This window comes from Mustelus asterias, chromosome 3 (genome assembly GCF_964213995.1).
Source record: "Mustelus asterias chromosome 3, sMusAst1.hap1.1, whole genome shotgun sequence".
Taxonomy (NCBI): Eukaryota; Metazoa; Chordata; class Chondrichthyes; order Carcharhiniformes; family Triakidae; genus Mustelus; species Mustelus asterias.
In genome coordinates, this window is record NC_135803.1 from 81736515 (window position 1) to 81752397 (window position 15883).

Below are 15883 nucleotides of genomic sequence, written 5' to 3' on the forward strand. Positions count from 1 at the left end.
TGTGTAATTGCACGCATGTCTGTGATTGTGCGCATGTGTGATTGCGTGTGTGTGTGTGAGATTGTGTGTGTGTGAGATTGCGTGTGTGTGTGAGATTGCGTGTGTGTGAGAGATTGCGTGTGTGTGAGATTGCGTGTGTGTGAAATTGCGTGTGTGTGTGAGATTGCGTGCGTGTGAGAGATTGCGTGTGTGTGTGAGATTGCGTGTGTGTGTGAGATTGCGTGTGTGTGTGAGATTGCGTGTGTGTGTGAGATTCTGGTGTGTGAGAGATTGTGATGCGTTTGTGTGAGATTGTGTGAGAAAGATTGTGTGTGTGCGTGTGTGTGATTGCATGTGTGTGTGTGATTGCGTATGTGTGTGATTGCGTGTGTGTGAGATTGCGTGTGTGTGAGATTGTGGTTGTGTGTGAGAAAATGCGTGTGTGTGAGATTGCGTGTGTGTGAGATTGCGTGTGTGTGTGAGATTGCGTGTGTGTGTGAGACTGTGGTGTGTGAGAGATTGTGGTGTGTTTATGTGTGAGATTGTGTGAGAAAGATTGTGTGTGCGTGTGTGTGAGATTGCATGTGTGTGTCTGAGATTGCATGTGTGTGTGTGTGCGTGTGATTGCGTGTGTGTGTGATTGCGTGTGTGAGATTACGTGTGTATGAGATTGCATGTGTGTGAGATTGCGTGTGTGTGAGAGATTGCGTGTGTGTGTGAGATTGTGTGTGTGTGTGAGATTGTGGTGTGTGAGAGATTGTGTGTTTGAGATTGCATGTGTGTGAGATTGCGTGTGTGTGAGATTGCGTGTGTGTGAGAGATTGCGTGTGTGTGTGAGATTGCGTGTGTGTGTGAGATTGCGTGTGTGTGTGAGATTGTGATGTGTTTGTGTGAGATTGTGTGAGAACGATTGTGTGTGTGCGTGTGTGTGTGTGATTGCATGTGTGTGTGTGATTGCGTATGTGTGTGATTGCGTGTGTGTGAGATTACGTGTGTGTGAGATTGTGGGTGTGTGTGAGAGATTGCGTGTGTGTGAGATTGCGTGTGTGTGAGATTGCGTGTGTGTGAGATTGCGTGTGTGTGTGAGACTGTGGTGTGTGAGAGATTGTGGTGTGTTTATGTGTGAGATTGTGTGAGAAAGATTGTGTGTGCGTGTGTGTGAGATTGCATGTGTGTGTCTGAGATTGCATGTGTGTGTGTGTGCGTGTGATTGCGTGTGTGTGTGATTGCGTGTGTGTGAGATTGCGTCTGTATGAGATTGCATGTGTGTGAGATTGCGTGTGTGTGAGAGATTGCGTGTGTGTGTGAGATTGTGTGTGTGTGAGAGATTGTGGTGTGTGAGAGATTGTGTGTGTGTTTGAGATTGCGTGTGTGTCAGATTGCGTGTGTGTGAGATTGCGTGTGTGTGAGAGATTGCGTGTGTGTGTGAGATTGCGTGTGTGTGTGAGATTGCGTGTGTGTGAGAGATTGCGTGTGTGTGTGAGATTGCGTGTGTGTGTGAGATTGTGGTGTGTGAGAGATTGTGATGTGTTTGTGTGAGATTGTGTGAGAAAGATTGTGTGTGTGTGTGTGTGATTGCATGTGTGTGTGTAATTGCGTGTGTGTAATTGCGCACGTGTGTAATTGCGCGTGTGTGTAATTGCGCGTGTGTGATTGCGTGTGTGTGTGATTGCATGTGTGTGTGTGATTGTGTGTGTGTGATTGCGTGTGTGTGTGATTGCGTGTGTGTAATTGCGCACGTGTGTAATTGCGCGTGTGTGTAATTGCGTGTGTGTGATTGCGTGTGTGTGATTGCGTGTGTGTGATTGCGCGTGTGTGTGCGTGATTGCATGTGTATGTGTGATTGCGTGTGTGGGTGATTGCGTGTGTGTGAGATTGCGTGTGTGTGAGATTACGTGTGTGTGAGAGATTGCGTGTGTGTGAGATTGCGTGTGTGTGAGATTGCGTGTGTGTATGAGATTGCATGTGTGTGTGAGATTGTGGTGTGTGAGAGATTGTGGTGTGTTTGTGTGTGAGATTCTGTAAGAAAGATTGTGTGTGTGTGTGTGAGTGAGATTGCATGTGTGTGTGTGAGATTGCATGTGTGTGTGTGTGTGTGTGATTGCGTGTGTGTGTGATTGCGTGTGTGTGAGATTGCGTGTGTGTGAGATTGCGTGTGTGTGAGAGATTGCGTGCGTGTGTGAGATTGTGTGTGTGCGTGTGTGAGATTGTGGTGTGTGAGAGATTGTGTGTATGTGTGAGATTGCGTGTGTGAGAGATTGCGTGTGTGTGTGAGATTGCGTGTGTGTGTGAAATTGCTTGTGTGTGAGAGATTGCATGAGTGTGTGAGATTGCGTGTGTGTGTGAAATTGCGTGTGTGAGATTGCGTGTGTGTGTGAGATTGCGTGTGTGTGTGAGATTGCGTGTGTGTGTGAGATTGCGTGTGTGTGAGATTGCGTGTGTGTATGAGATTGCGTGTGTGTGTGAGATTGCGTGTGTGTGTGAGATTGCGTGTGTGTGTGAAATTGCTTGTGTGTGAGAGATTGCATGAGTGTGTGAGATTGCGTGTGTGTGTGAGATTGCGTGTGTGAGATTGCGTGTGTGTGTGAGATTGCGTGTGTGTGTGAGATTGCGTGTGTGTGTGAGATTGCGTGTGTGTGAGATTGCGTGTGTGTATGAGATTGCGTGTGTGTGTGAGATTGCGTGTGTGTGTGAGATTGTTGTGTGTGAGAGATTGTGATGTGTTTGTGTGAGATTGTGTGAGAAAGATTGTGTGTGTGTGCGTGTGTGTGTGATTGCATGTGTGTGTGTGATTGCGTGTGTGTGTGTGATTGCGTGTGTGTGTGATTGCGTGTGTGTGTGATTGCATGTGTGTGTGATTGCGCGTGTGTGTAATTGCGCACATGTGTAATTGCGCGTGTGTGTAATTGCGCGTGTGTGTAATTGCGCGTGTGTGTGATTGCGTGTGTGTGATTGCGCGTGTGTGATTGCGCGCGTGTGTGTGATTGCGTGTGTGTGATTGCGCGTGTGTGTGCGTGATTGCATGTGTATGTGTGATTGCGTGTGTGGGTGATTGCGTGTGTGTGAGATTGCGTGTGTGTGAGATTACGTGTGTGTGAGAGATTGCGTGTGTGTGAGATTGCGTGTGTGTGAGATTGCATGTGTGTGTGAGATTGCATGTGTGTGAGATTGCGTGTGTATGAGATTGCATGTGTGTGTGAGATTGTGGTGTGTGAGAGATTGTGGTGTGTTTGTGTGTGAGATTCTGTAAGAAAGATTGTGTGTGTGTGTGTGAGTGAGATTGCATGTGTGTGTGTGAGATTGCATGTGTGTGTGTGTGTGTGTGATTGCGTGTGTGTGTGATTGCGTGTGTGTGAGATTGCGTGTGTGTGAGATTGCGTGTGTATGAGATTGCATGTGTGTGTGAGATTGTGGTGTGTGAGAGATTGTGGTGTGTTTGTGTGTGAGATTCTGTAAGAAAGATTGTGTGTGTGTGTGTGAGTGAGATTGCATGTGTGTGTGTGAGATTGCATGTGTGTGTGTGTGTGTGTGATTGCGTGTGTGTGTGATTGCGTGTGTGTGAGATTGCGTGTGTGTGAGATTGCGTGTGTGTGAGAGATTGCGTGCGTGTGTGAGATTGTGTGTGTGCGTGTGTGAGATTGTGGTGTGTGAGAGATTGTGTGTATGTGTGAGATTGCGTGTGTGAGAGATTGCGTGTGTGTGTGAGATTGCGTGTGTGTGTGAAATTGCTTGTGTGTGAGAGATTGCATGAGTGTGTGAGATTGCGTGTGTGTGTGAAATTGCGTGTGTGTGTGAGATTGCGTGTGTGTGTGAGATTGCGTGTGTGAGATTGCGTGTGTGTGTGAGATTGCGTGTGTGTGTGAGATTGCGTGTGTGTGTGAGATTGCGTGTGTGTGAGATTGCGTGTGTGTATGAGATTGCGTGTGTGTGTGAGATTGCGTGTGTGTGTGAGATTGTTGTGTGTGAGAGATTGCGTGTGTGTGTGAGATTGCGTGTGTGTGTGAGATTGCGTGTGTGTGTGAGATTGTTGTGTGTGAGAGATTGTGATGTGTTTGTGTGAGATTGTGTGAGAAAGATTGTGTGTGTGTGCGTGTGTGTGTGATTGCATGTGTGTGTGTGATTGCGTGTGTGTGTGTGATTGCGTGTGTGTGTGATTGCGTGTGTGTGTGATTGCATGTGTGTGTGATTGCGCGTGTGTGTAATTGCGCACATGTGTAATTGCGCGTGTGTGTAATTGCGCGTGTGTGTAATTGCGCGTGTGTGTGATTGCGTGTGTGTGATTGCGCGTGTGTGATTGCGCGCGTGTGTGTGATTGCGCGTGTGTGATTGCGCATGTGTGTGTGATTGCGTGTGTGTGATTGCGCATGTGTGTGTGATTGCGCGGGTGTGCGTGATTGCATGTGTGTGTGTGATTGCATGTGTGTGTGATTGCATGTGTGTGTGATTGCGCGTGTGTGTAATTGCGCACATGTGTAATTGCGCGTGTGTGTAATTGCGCGTGTGTGTAATTGCGCGTGTGTGTGATTGCGTGTGTGTGATTGCGCGTGTGTGATTGCGCGCGTGTGTGTGATTGCGCGTGTGTGATTGCGCATGTGTGTGTGATTGCGTGTGTGTGATTGCGCATGTGTGTGTGATTGCGCGTGTGTGCGTGATTGCATGTGTGTGTGTGATTGCATGTGTGTGTGATTGAGTGTGTGTGAGATTGCGTGTGTGTGAGATTGCGTTTGTGTGTGAGATTGCGTGTGTGTGAGATTGCGTGTGTGTGTGTGAGATTGCATGTGTGTGTGTGTGAGATTGCATGTGTGTGTGTGTGTGTGATTGCATGTGTGTGTGATTGCGTGTGTGTGTGATTGCGTGTGTGTGTGTGATTGCGTGTGTGTGTGATTGCGTGTGTGTGTGTGATTACGTGTGTGTGATTGCGCATGTGTGTAATTGCACGCATGTCTGTGATTGTGCGCATGTGTGATTGCGTGTGTGTGTGTGAGATTGTGTGTGTGTGTGCGATTGCGTGTGTGTGTGAAATTGCGTGTGTGGGAGAGATTGCGTGTGTGTGTGAGATTGCGTGTGTGTGAAATTGCGTGTGTGTGTGAGATTGCGTGTGTGTGAGAGATTGCGTGTGTGTGTGAGATTGCGTGTGTGTGTGAGATTGCGTGTGTGTGTGAGATTGCGTGTGTGTGTGAGATTGTTGTGTGTGAGAGATTGTGATGTGTTTGTGTGAGAATGTGTGAGAAAGATTGTGTGTGTGCGTGTGTGTGTGATTGCATGTGTGTGTGTGATTGCGTGTGTGTGTGATTGCGTGTGTGTGTGATTGCATGTGTGTGTGATTGCGCGTGTGTGTAATTGCGCACGTGTGTAATTGCGCGTGTGTGTAATTGCGCGTGTGTGATTGCGCGTGTGTGATTGCGCGTGTGTGATTGCGCGCGTGTGTGTGATTGCGCGTGTGTGTGATTGCACATGTGTGTGTGATTGCGTGTGTGTGATTGCGCGTGTGTGCGTGATTGCATGTGTGTGTGTGATTGCATGTGTGTGTGATTGAGTGTGTGTGAGATTGCGTGTGTGTGAGATTGCGTTTGTGTGTGAGATTGCGTGTGTGTGTGAGATTGCGTGTGTGTGTGTGATTGCGTGTGTGTGTGTGTGAGATTGCATGCGTGTGTGTGTGTGATTGCATGTGTGTGTGATTGCGTGTGTGTGTGATTGCGTGTGTGTGTGATTACGTGTGTGTGATTGCGCATGTGTGTAATTGCACGCATGTCTGTGATTGTGCGCATGTGTGATTGCGTGTGTGTGTGTGAGATTGTGTGTGTGTGTGAGATTGCGTGTGTGTGTGAAATTGCGTGTGTGTGAGAGATTGCGTGTGTGTGTGAGATTGCGTGTGTGTGAAATTGCGTGTGTGTGTGTGAGATTGCGTGTGTGTGAGAGATTGCGTGTGTGTGTGAGATTGCGTGTGTGTGTGAGATTGTTGTGTGTGAGAGATTGTGATGTGTTTGTGTGAGATTGTGTGAGAAAGATTGTGTGTGTGCGTGTGTGTGTGATTGCATGTGTGTGTGTGATTGCGTGTGTGTGTGATTGCGTGTGTGTGTGATTGCGTGTGTGTGTGATTGCGCGTGTGTGTAATTGCGCACGTGTGTAATTGCGCGTGTGTGTAATTGCGCGTGTGTGATTGCGCGTGTGTGATTGCGCGTGTGTGATTGCGCGCGTGTGTGTGATTGCGCGTGTGTGTGATTGCACATGTGTGTGTGATTGCGTGTGTGTGATTGCGCGTGTGTGCGTGATTGCATGTGTGTGTGATTGAGTGTGTGTGAGATTGCGTGTGTGTGAGATTGCGTTTGTGTGTGAGATTGCGTGTGTGTGAGATTGCGTGTGTGTGTGAGATTGCATGTGTGTGTGTGTGAGATTGCATGTGTGTGTGTGTGTGATTGCATGTGTGTGTGATTGCGTGTGTGTGTGATTGCGTGTGTGTGTGATTACGTGTGTGTGATTGCGCATGTGTGTAATTGCACGCATGTCTGTGATTGTGCGCATGTGTGATTGCGTGTGTGTGTGTGAGATTGTGTGTGTGTGTGAGATTGCGTTTGTGTGTGAAATTGCGTGTGTGTGAGAGATTGCGTGTGTGTGTGAGATTGCGTGTGTGTGTGAGATTGCGTGTGTGTGTGAGATTGCGTGTGTGTGTGAGATTCTGGTGTGTGAGAGATTGTGATGTGTTTGTGTGAGATTGTGTGAGAAAGATTGTGTGTGCGTGTGTGTGATTGCATGTGTGTGTGATTGCGTGTGTGTGTGTGATTGCGTGTGTGTGTGTGATTGCATGTGTGTGATTGTGCGTGTGTGTGATTGCGCACGGGTGTAATTGCGCACGGGTGTAATTGCGCACGTGTGTAATTGCGCGTGTGTGTAATTGCGCGTGTGTGTGATTGCGCGTGTGTGATTGCGCGTATGTGTGATTGCGTGTGTGTGATTGCGCGTGAGTGTGTGCGTGATTGCATGTGTATGTGTGATTGCGTGTGTGTGTGATTGCGTGTGTGTGAGATTGCGTGTGTGTGAGATTGCGTGTGTGTGAGAGATTGCGTGTGTGTGAGATTGCGTGTGTGTGAGAGATTGTGGTGTGTTTGTGTGTGAGATTGTGTGAGAAAGATTGTGTGTGTGTGTGAGATTGCATGTGTGTGTGTGAGATTGCATGTGTGTGTGTGTGATTGCGTGTGTGTGTGATTGCGTGTGTGTGAGATTGCGTGTGTGTGATTGCGTGTATGTGAGAGATTGCGTGTGTGTGTTAGATTGTGTGTGTGTGTGAGATTGTGGTGTGTGAGAGATTGTGTGTGTGTGTGATTGCGCGTGTGTGTGTGATTGCGCGTGTGTGTGTGATTGAGTGTGTGAGATTGCGTGTGTGTGAGATTGCGTGTGTGTGTGAGAGATTGCGTGTGTGTGATTGCGTGTGTGTGAGATTGCGCGTGTGTGTGAGATTGCGTGTGTGTGTGAGATTGTGGTGTGTGAGAGATTGTGGTGTGTTTGTGTGTGAGATTGTGTGAGAAAGATTGTGTGTGTGTGTGTGTGTGTGTGAGATTGCATGTGTGTGTGTGATTGCGTGTGTGTGTGATTGCGTGTGTGTGTGATTGCGTGTGTGTGATTGCGCATGTGTGTAATTGCACGCATGTCTGTGATTGCGCGCATGTGTGATTGCGTGTGTGTGTGTGTGCGATTGCGTGTGTGTGAGGTTGCATGTGTGTGTGTGAATCCGTGTGTGTGTGAGATTGCATGTGTGTGTGTGTGAGATTGCATGTGTGTGTGTGTGTGTGATTGCATGTGTGTGTGATTGCGTGTGTGTGTGATTGCGTGTGTGTGTGTGATTACGTGTGTGTGATTGCGCATGTGTGTAATTGCACGCATGTCTGTGATTGTGCGCATGTGTGATTGCGTGTGTGTGTGTGAGATTGTGTGTGTGTGTGAGATTGCGTGTGTGTGTGAAATTGCGTGTGTGGGAGAGATTGCGTGTGTGTGTGAGATTGCGTGTGTGTGAAATTGCGTGTGTGTGTGAGATTGCGTGTGTGTGAGAGATTGCGTGTGTGTGTGAGATTGCGTGTGTGTGTGAGATTGCGTGTGTGTGTGAGATTTCGTGTGTGTGTGAGATTCTGGTGTGTGAGAGATTGTGATGTGTTTGTGTGAGATTGTGTGAGAAAGATTGTGTGTGTGCGTGTGTGTGATTGCATGTGTGTGTGATTGCGTGTGTGTGTGTGATTGCGTGTGTGTGTGAAATTGCGTGTGTGTGTGAGATTGCGTGTGTGTGTGAGATTGCGTGTGTGTGAAATTGCGTGTGTGTGTGTGAGATTGCGTGTGTGTGTGAGATTGCGTGTGTGAGATTGCGTGTGTGTGTGAGATTGCGTGTGTGTGTGAGATTGTTGTGTGTGAGAGATTGTGATGTGTTTGTGTGAGATTGTGTGAGAAAGATTGTGTGTGTGCGTGTGTGTGTGATTGCATGTGTGTGTGTGATTGCGTGTGTGTGTGTGATTGCGTGTGTGTGTGATTGCGTGTGTGTGTGATTGCATGTGTGTGTGATTGCGCGTGTGTGTAATTGCGCACGTGTGTAATTGCGCATGTGTGTAATTGCGCGTGTGTGATTGCGTGTGTGTGATTGCGCGCGTGTGTGTGATTGCGCGTGTGTGTGATTGCACATGTGTGTGTGATTGCGTGTGTGTGATTGCGCGTGTGTGCGTGATTGCATGTGTGTGTGTGATTGCATGTGTGTGTGATTGAGTGTGTGTGAGATTGCGTGTGTGTGAGATTGCGTTTGTGTGTGAGATTGCGTGTGTGTGAGATTGCGTGTGTGTGTGTGATTGCGTGTGTGTGTGTGTGAGATTGCATGTGTGTGTGTGTGTGATTGCATGTGTGTGTGATTGCGTGTGTGTGTGATTGCGTGTGTGTGTGATTACGTGTGTGTGATTGCGCATGTGTGTAATTGCACGCATGTCTGTGATTGTGCGCATGTGTGATTGCGTGTGTGTGTGTGAGATTGTGTGTGTGTGTGAGATTGCGTGTGTGTGTGAAATTGCGTGTGTGTGAGAGATTGCGTGTGTGTGTGAGATTGCGTGTGTGTGAAATTGCGTGTGTGTGTGAGATTGCGTGTGTGTGTGAGATTGCGTGTGTGTGTGAGATTGCGTGTGTGTGAGAGATTGCGTGTGTGTGTGAGATTGCGTGTGTGTGTGAGATTGCGTGTGTGTGTGAGATTGTTGTGTGTGAGAGATTGTGATGTGTTTGTGTGAGATTGTGTGAGAAAGATTGTGTGTGTGCATGTGTGTGTGATTGCATGTGTGTGTGTGATTGCGTGTGTGTGTGTGATTGCGTGTGTGTGTGATTGCGTGTGTGTGTGTGATTGCGTGTGTGTGTGATTGCGTGTGTGTGTGATTGCATGTGTGTGTGATTGCATGTGTGTGTGATTGCGTGTGTGTGTGAGATTGCGTGTGTGTGTGAAATTGCGTGTGTGTGAGAGATTGCGTGTGTGTGTGAGATTGCGTGTGTGTGAAATTGCGTGTGTGTGTGTGAGATTGCGTGTGTGTGAGAGATTGCGTGTGTGTGTGAGATTGCGTGTGTGTGTGAGATTGCGTGTGTGTGTGAGATTGCGTGTGTGTGAGAGATTCTGGTGTGTGAGAGATTGTGATGTGTTTGTGTGAGATTGTGTGAGAAAGATTGTGTGTGTGCGTGTGTGTGATTGCATGTGTGTGTGATTGCGTGTGTGTGTGTGATTGCGTGTGTGTGTGTGATTGCATGTGTGTGATTGTGCGTGTGTGTGATTGCGCACGGGTGTAATTGCGCACGGGTGTAATTGCGCGTGTGTCATTGCGCGTGTGTGATTGCGTGTGTGTGATTGCGCGTGAGTGTGTGCGTGATTGCATGTGTATGTGTGATTGCGTGTGTGTGTAATTGCGCGTGTGTGTGATTGCGTGTGTGTGATTGCGCGTATGTGTGATTGTGTGTGTGTGATTGCGCGTGAGTGTGTGCGTGATTGCATGTGTATGTGTGATTGCGTGTGTGTGTGATTGCGTGTGTGTGAGATTGCGTGTGTGTGAGATTGCGTGTGTGTGAGAGATTGCGTGTGTGTGAGATTGCGTGTGTGTGAGAGATTGTGGTGTGTTTGTGTGTGAGATTGTGTGAGAAAGATTGTGTGTGTGTGTGAGATTGCATGTGTGTGTGAGATTGCATGTGTGTGTGTGTGATTGCGTGTGTGTGTGATTGCGTGTGTGTGAGATTGCGTGTGTGTGATTGCGTGTGTGTGAGAGATTGCGTGTGTGTGTTAGATTGTGTGTGTGTGTGAGATTGTGGTGTGTGAGAGATTGTGTGTGTGTGTGATTGCGCGTGTGTGTGTGATTGCGCGTGTGTGTGTGATTGAGTGTGTGAGATTGCGTGTGTGTGAGATTGCGTGTGTGTGTGAGAGATTGCGTGTGTGTGATTGCGTGTGTGTGAGATTGCGCGTGTGTGTGAGATTGCGTGTGTGTGTGAGATTGTGGTGTGTGAGAGATTGTGGTGTGTTTGTGTGTGAGATTGTGTGAGAAAGATTGTGTGTGTGTGTGTGTGAGATTGCATGTGTGTGTGTGATTGCGTGTGTGTGTGATTGCGTGTGTGTGTGATTGCGTGTGTGTGATTGCGCATGTGTGTAATTGCACGCATGTCTGTGATTGCGCGCATGTGTGATTGCGTGTGTGTGTGTGTGCGATTGCGTGTGTGTGAGGTTGCATGTGTGTGTGTGAATCCGTGTGTGTGTGTGATTGCGCGTGTGTGTGTGATTGTGCGTGTGTGTGAGATTGCGTGTGTGTGTGTGATTGCGTGTGTGTGATTGCGTGTGTGTGTGATTGCGTGTGTGTGTGATTGTGTGTGTGTGTGATTGCGTGTGTGTGTGTGTTGTGAGATTGAGATTGCGTGTGTGAGAGAGAATGAGTTTGCGTGTGTGAGAGAGAATGAGATTGTGTGTGTGTGTGAGATTGCATGTGTGTGTGAGATTGCATGTGTGTCTGTGTGTGTGTGATTGCGTGTGTGTGTGTGTGATTGCGAGTGTGTGATTGCGTGTGTGTGTGTGTGATTGCGTGTGTGTGATTGCGCATGTGTGTAATTGCACACGTCTGATTGCGCGCATGTGTGACTGCGTGTGTGTGTGTGCGATTGTGTGTGTGAGATTGCGTGTGTGTGTGTTATTGCGTGTGTGTATGATTGCGTGTGTGTGTGTGATTGTGTGTGTGTGTGATTGCCCGTGTGTGTGTGATTGCGCGTGTGTGTGTGATTGCGCGTGTGTGTGTGATTGCGCGTGTGTGCTTGCGATTGTGTGTGATTGTGTGTGTGTGTGATTGCATGTGTGTGTGATTGCGTGTGTGTGTGATTGCTTGTGTGTGTGTTATTGCGTGTGTGTGTGTGTTGTGAGATTGAGATTGCGTGTGTGTGAGAGATTGAGATTGCGTGTGTGTGAGATATTGAGATTGCGTGTGTGTGAGATATTGAGATTGCGTGTGTGTGTGAGATCGAGATTGCGTGTGTGTGAGAGGTTGTGTGTGAGAGGTTGTGTGTGAGAGGTTGTGTGTGGGAGGTTGTGTGTGTGAGATTGTGTGTGTGAGATTGTGTGTGTGAGATTGTGTGTGCGTATGAGATTCTATGTGTGATTGTGTATGTGTGTGAGAGATTGTGTGTGAGAGAGAGTGAGAGAGAGAGTGAGAGAGAGACTGTGAGGGAGAGAGAGTGTGAGAGTGTGTGAGAGAGTGTGAGAGAGTGTGAGAGAGAGTGTGAGAGAGAGAGTGTGAGAGAGAGTGAGAAAGAGAGTGTGAGAGAGAGTGTGAGAGAGCGTGTGAGAGAGTGTGTGAGAGAGAGTGTGTGAGAGAGAGAGTGTGTGAGAGAGTGAGAGACAGAGAGTGAGAGACAGAGAGAGAGAGAGTGTGTGAGAGAGTGTGTGAGAGAGAGAGAGAGTGTGTGAGAGAGAGTGTGAGAGAGAGAGAGTGTGAGAGAGAGAGAGTGTGAGAGAGTGCAAGAGTGTGTGAGTGTGAGAGAGTGTGTGAGAGTGAGAGAGAGAGTGTGAGAGTGTGAGAGAGTGTGAGAGAGAGTGTGAGAGAGAGTGTGTGAGAAAGAGTCTGAGAGTGTGTGAGAGTGTGTGAGAGAGTGTGTGAGAGAGTGTGTGTGAGAGTGTGAGAGAGTGAGAGACAGAGAGAGAGAGAGAGAGTGTGAGAGAGTGTGAGAGTGTGAGAGAGAGAGAAAGAGAGAGAGAGTGTGAGAGAGTGTGAGAGACAGTGTCAGAGAATGTGAGAGAGAGTGTGAGAGAGTGTGAGAGAGTGTGAGAATGTGAGAGAGTGTGTGAGAGAATATGAGAGTGCGAGAGAGTGCATGCGTGTGTGTGTGTGTGTTTTATGTGCTTCTCTTCCAGGAAAATAAATTCATTTCATGAACTCAGAGATCTTTCTCCACACCCTATCTATGACTGTAACACTACATTCTGCACTCTTATCATAGAAACCCTACAGTACAGAAAGAGGCCATTCGGCCCATCGAGTCTGCACCGACCACAATCCCACCCAGGCCCTAACCCCATATCCCACCCACTAATCCCTCTAACCTACGCATCTCAGGACTCTAAGGGGCAATTTTTTAACCTGGCCAATCAACCTAACCCGCACATCTTTAGACTGTGGGAGGAAACCGGAGCACCCGGAGGAAACCCACACAGACACGAGGAGAATGTGCAAACTCCACACAGACAGTGACCCAAGCCGGGAATCGAACCCAGGTCCCTGGAGCTGTGAAGCAGCAGTGCTAACCACTGTGCTACCGTGCCTCTCTCACAATCTCTCACACTCTCTCACATTCTCTGACACTGTCTCTCACACTCTCTCACACTCTCTCTCTCACACTCTCTCTCTCACACTCTCACACTCTCTCACACTCTCTCTCTCTGTCTCTCACTCTCTCACACTCTCACACACACTCTCTCACACACTCTCTCACACACTCTCACACTCTTTCATTTCCTTCTCTACGAACGGTATGTTTTGTCTGTATAGCGAGCAAGAAACAATAACTTTTCACTGTATGTTAATACATGTAACAATAATAAATCAAATCAAGTCAAATCATTTTGCAGTCAGCTGTTCTTCCCCCAATTACCTTTTCCAAGCCTTTGCTTCCACACCTTGAAATCTGCCTTCAACAAGCTCATCCACATATGACCTCTTATAGACTGACTTAGAGGAAGGCTGGGGGATGGAGGGGCTGGTGGGGTAGGAAGGAAGGTTGTTGGTGGGGGTGGGGGGAGAGTTCTGAGTTCCCAGCTGAACCCATGTCTGCTGCTGTCATTGCTGAACAGTTTGCAGTCCTGATCAGATGCAAAGGGGCATAAAGAATCACGAGGTAGGTTTGAATACTGGGAGCTGTTTATTGAAGGTGTGGACTCATTCACAGTCAGATCTCAGACTGCCCAAAGGGGTCCCATACTGGGTGGAGCTAATAGCCTAGGGACCATCCTTAAAGGTGCAGTCCACACCCCAAACCCCAACATACAATACATACACAGACATCACAATGGTGAATTTAGGTCCCAGTGGTGAAGGAAGAGTGTGCAGCAGATCACCTGAACACATTATCTGTGTTTGTTTTGCTTCAAACAATTCTGGGCAGAGCTCACAATGAACAATGAAATTCAAGCAGTAAATTTGCACACAAGGAATTGGCCTAACGCTAGTCCACAACTGAAATTTTGAATTTGGGCAGGTGTGTGAAGTGAATGTTAGGAATTCAGCTAACTGTTCCCCATCTCCCTCATACCTTCCCTCTGATACTCACTCAGAAGTCATCTGTGTGCTCAGCTGAAGTGAGGTGAATCCAGAATTGAGGAAATTCTCTCTGTATTGACTCATCTTGATTGCACTAAGCCAATCTTCAACAGAGGTGAAAGCAGTGAAGTCGGGCACACTGCGATCCAGCAGAGGCTGCGAAGGCCTGTGTTCAATAAGAAACAACAAAAGAGACCATCAGTATCGCTGAAAAACAGATAACAGCTGTCACAAAATTCTTGTTTCATCTGCACCCTCAAGAAAAGCTCAAACCAAATGTATTTGCTCCTTTAAATGTGTCCCTTTCATGTCTTCTTCCCCTCCACCACCTTAGATCCTGGTAATAATTTGTTCTCTATTTTCATCAAAGGACCAAATGGTCCTGGATTCTCTTTAATTGAGATTTGTAGGACAGAAATGATCGGGGATTGGATATTTGTGGTATTAGCTTAGAGATATCCGTCATCAGAAAGAACTGGACATTAAAATGTCTCTGATTTTCCCAGGGCTTAGTTATTTTGTTGGCCTTTGGTAGAAAATAAGGCACTTTCTCTCTCTCATTTATCTTAACACACACTCCAAGGTGACCCCAAAGTGTCAGATTTACTCAGTGGATAGCACTCCTGCCTCGAAGAAGGATGCTCTGAGTTCAAGCAAGCATGCACCCCCTTGACCACTTTGACACTCCAGTGCAATACCAAGAGAGTGCTGTCTTGTTAGAGGTGCCTTCTTTTGGACATGGTCTTAAGCTAATGTCCCAGCTGTCTATTCAGTTAAAAAAAGAGACAGGAAACTACCACGGCCGGTGACTCATAAACAAACGAATGAAGGATGACCTGGTTCTGTTTCTCATTGCTCTTTGTGAGACTGTGGGTAAAGTGATTATTCCATTCATTGACAAAATAACAGTAAACTACATCTCAAAACCAGTTACAAAGTTGAGAAGCACTTTGGGGCTCCCCTCAGAGGTGAGAGGTTACATATAAATAAAATGTTGCTCCTTCTGTCATTCCTTCGCTTCGAGTAGAGGCAGTCCAGCCACAAAATGTCTCGACAGGCAGCTTGCAAGGTCATCCCTTGAATGTGCATGAATTAATCAGCTTTGGTCTTGGAAGTTTCACAAAGCAAAACTTGCAGCATGCATCAACTTTTCTCATGATTTTTGAAAGTCAGACAGTCTGCACAGATGAGTTGAAGACTCTGAACATCACTTGGTTCCACTTACAACCACAAGCTGCCCTGGTTCTCATTACTGTTGTTAAGTTAGGAGTTTAGATGAATGAATGGGGGTTTTGTTTATAAAGGAAGGTTTCAGAGTAATGAGACACCACCTTGGACCCTGGAAAGAATTAGTCCTCTCTATTTTCATAAGAGGACAAAATGGCCCCCAGCGCTTTTTAATTGATTTTTGTTTTGTAGGAATTCGAAATGACTGGGGATGGGAAGACAAACCATTGCTATAAATATCTACAATCAGAGAGAATTGGACATTAAATTGCTTCTGATTTTCCCTGGGGCTTAGTTATTTGTTGCCCTTTCCTGTTTCGATAGTTCGTAGAAAATAAGAGACTAAACCTTCAGCACCTCATTAAGCTCTGCTCGAAAGGAGTTTTGACTTCAGTTTGTTTGATATTGACTTTGTAAGGCTGGAGGAGAAGGTTACAGAGGTGGGTGGGAGCACGGCTATGGATGGATTTAAACACAAGGGTGGGAATTGTAAATTTGAGGCATCAAGAGACTGCTGCACAAATGTTACTTGATCCCTTCGTGAAGTTAGTCAAAGACTGAGCTCGCTAACCAGTTAAACTGTAATAATGAGATTCAGCATGCACAATCTTGCATATAAAAAACACCTTTTTAGAAGACTCCAGCCTGCCTTCTCCTTCAATTATAATTCTTTCAGCCCTTTTTCCAATGGAAGCATTTTTCTGTATTATAGCAAGCACGAAGCCTTACAACCACAAGGCTCTATTTATATTTCCTAACAGGGACAAGGAGTTCTGGTCCAGACCATGTTTCCCTGAATGCTGTGGGTTAAATTGGGGGGTGTGAGGGAGGGTTAGTCATCATGGAGAGTCTTACATAGTTCCTCCAGTCCCATGTGGGACAATGCAGGGAAC

At 47.1% G+C, this 15883-nt stretch overlaps 1 protein-coding gene across 1 annotated transcript in view; it reads right to left on the reverse strand.

Moving 5' to 3' along the window:
- Positions 1–15883, reverse strand: part of LOC144491448 (ephrin type-B receptor 1) — a 596080-nt gene that overhangs the window by 14750 nt on the left and 565447 nt on the right. Inside the window, exon 15 of the mRNA XM_078209272.1 lies at positions 13774–13929. Coding sequence (XP_078065398.1) covers positions 13774–13929 — 156 coding nt within the window. The remainder of the gene's footprint in view (positions 1–13773; positions 13930–15883) is intronic.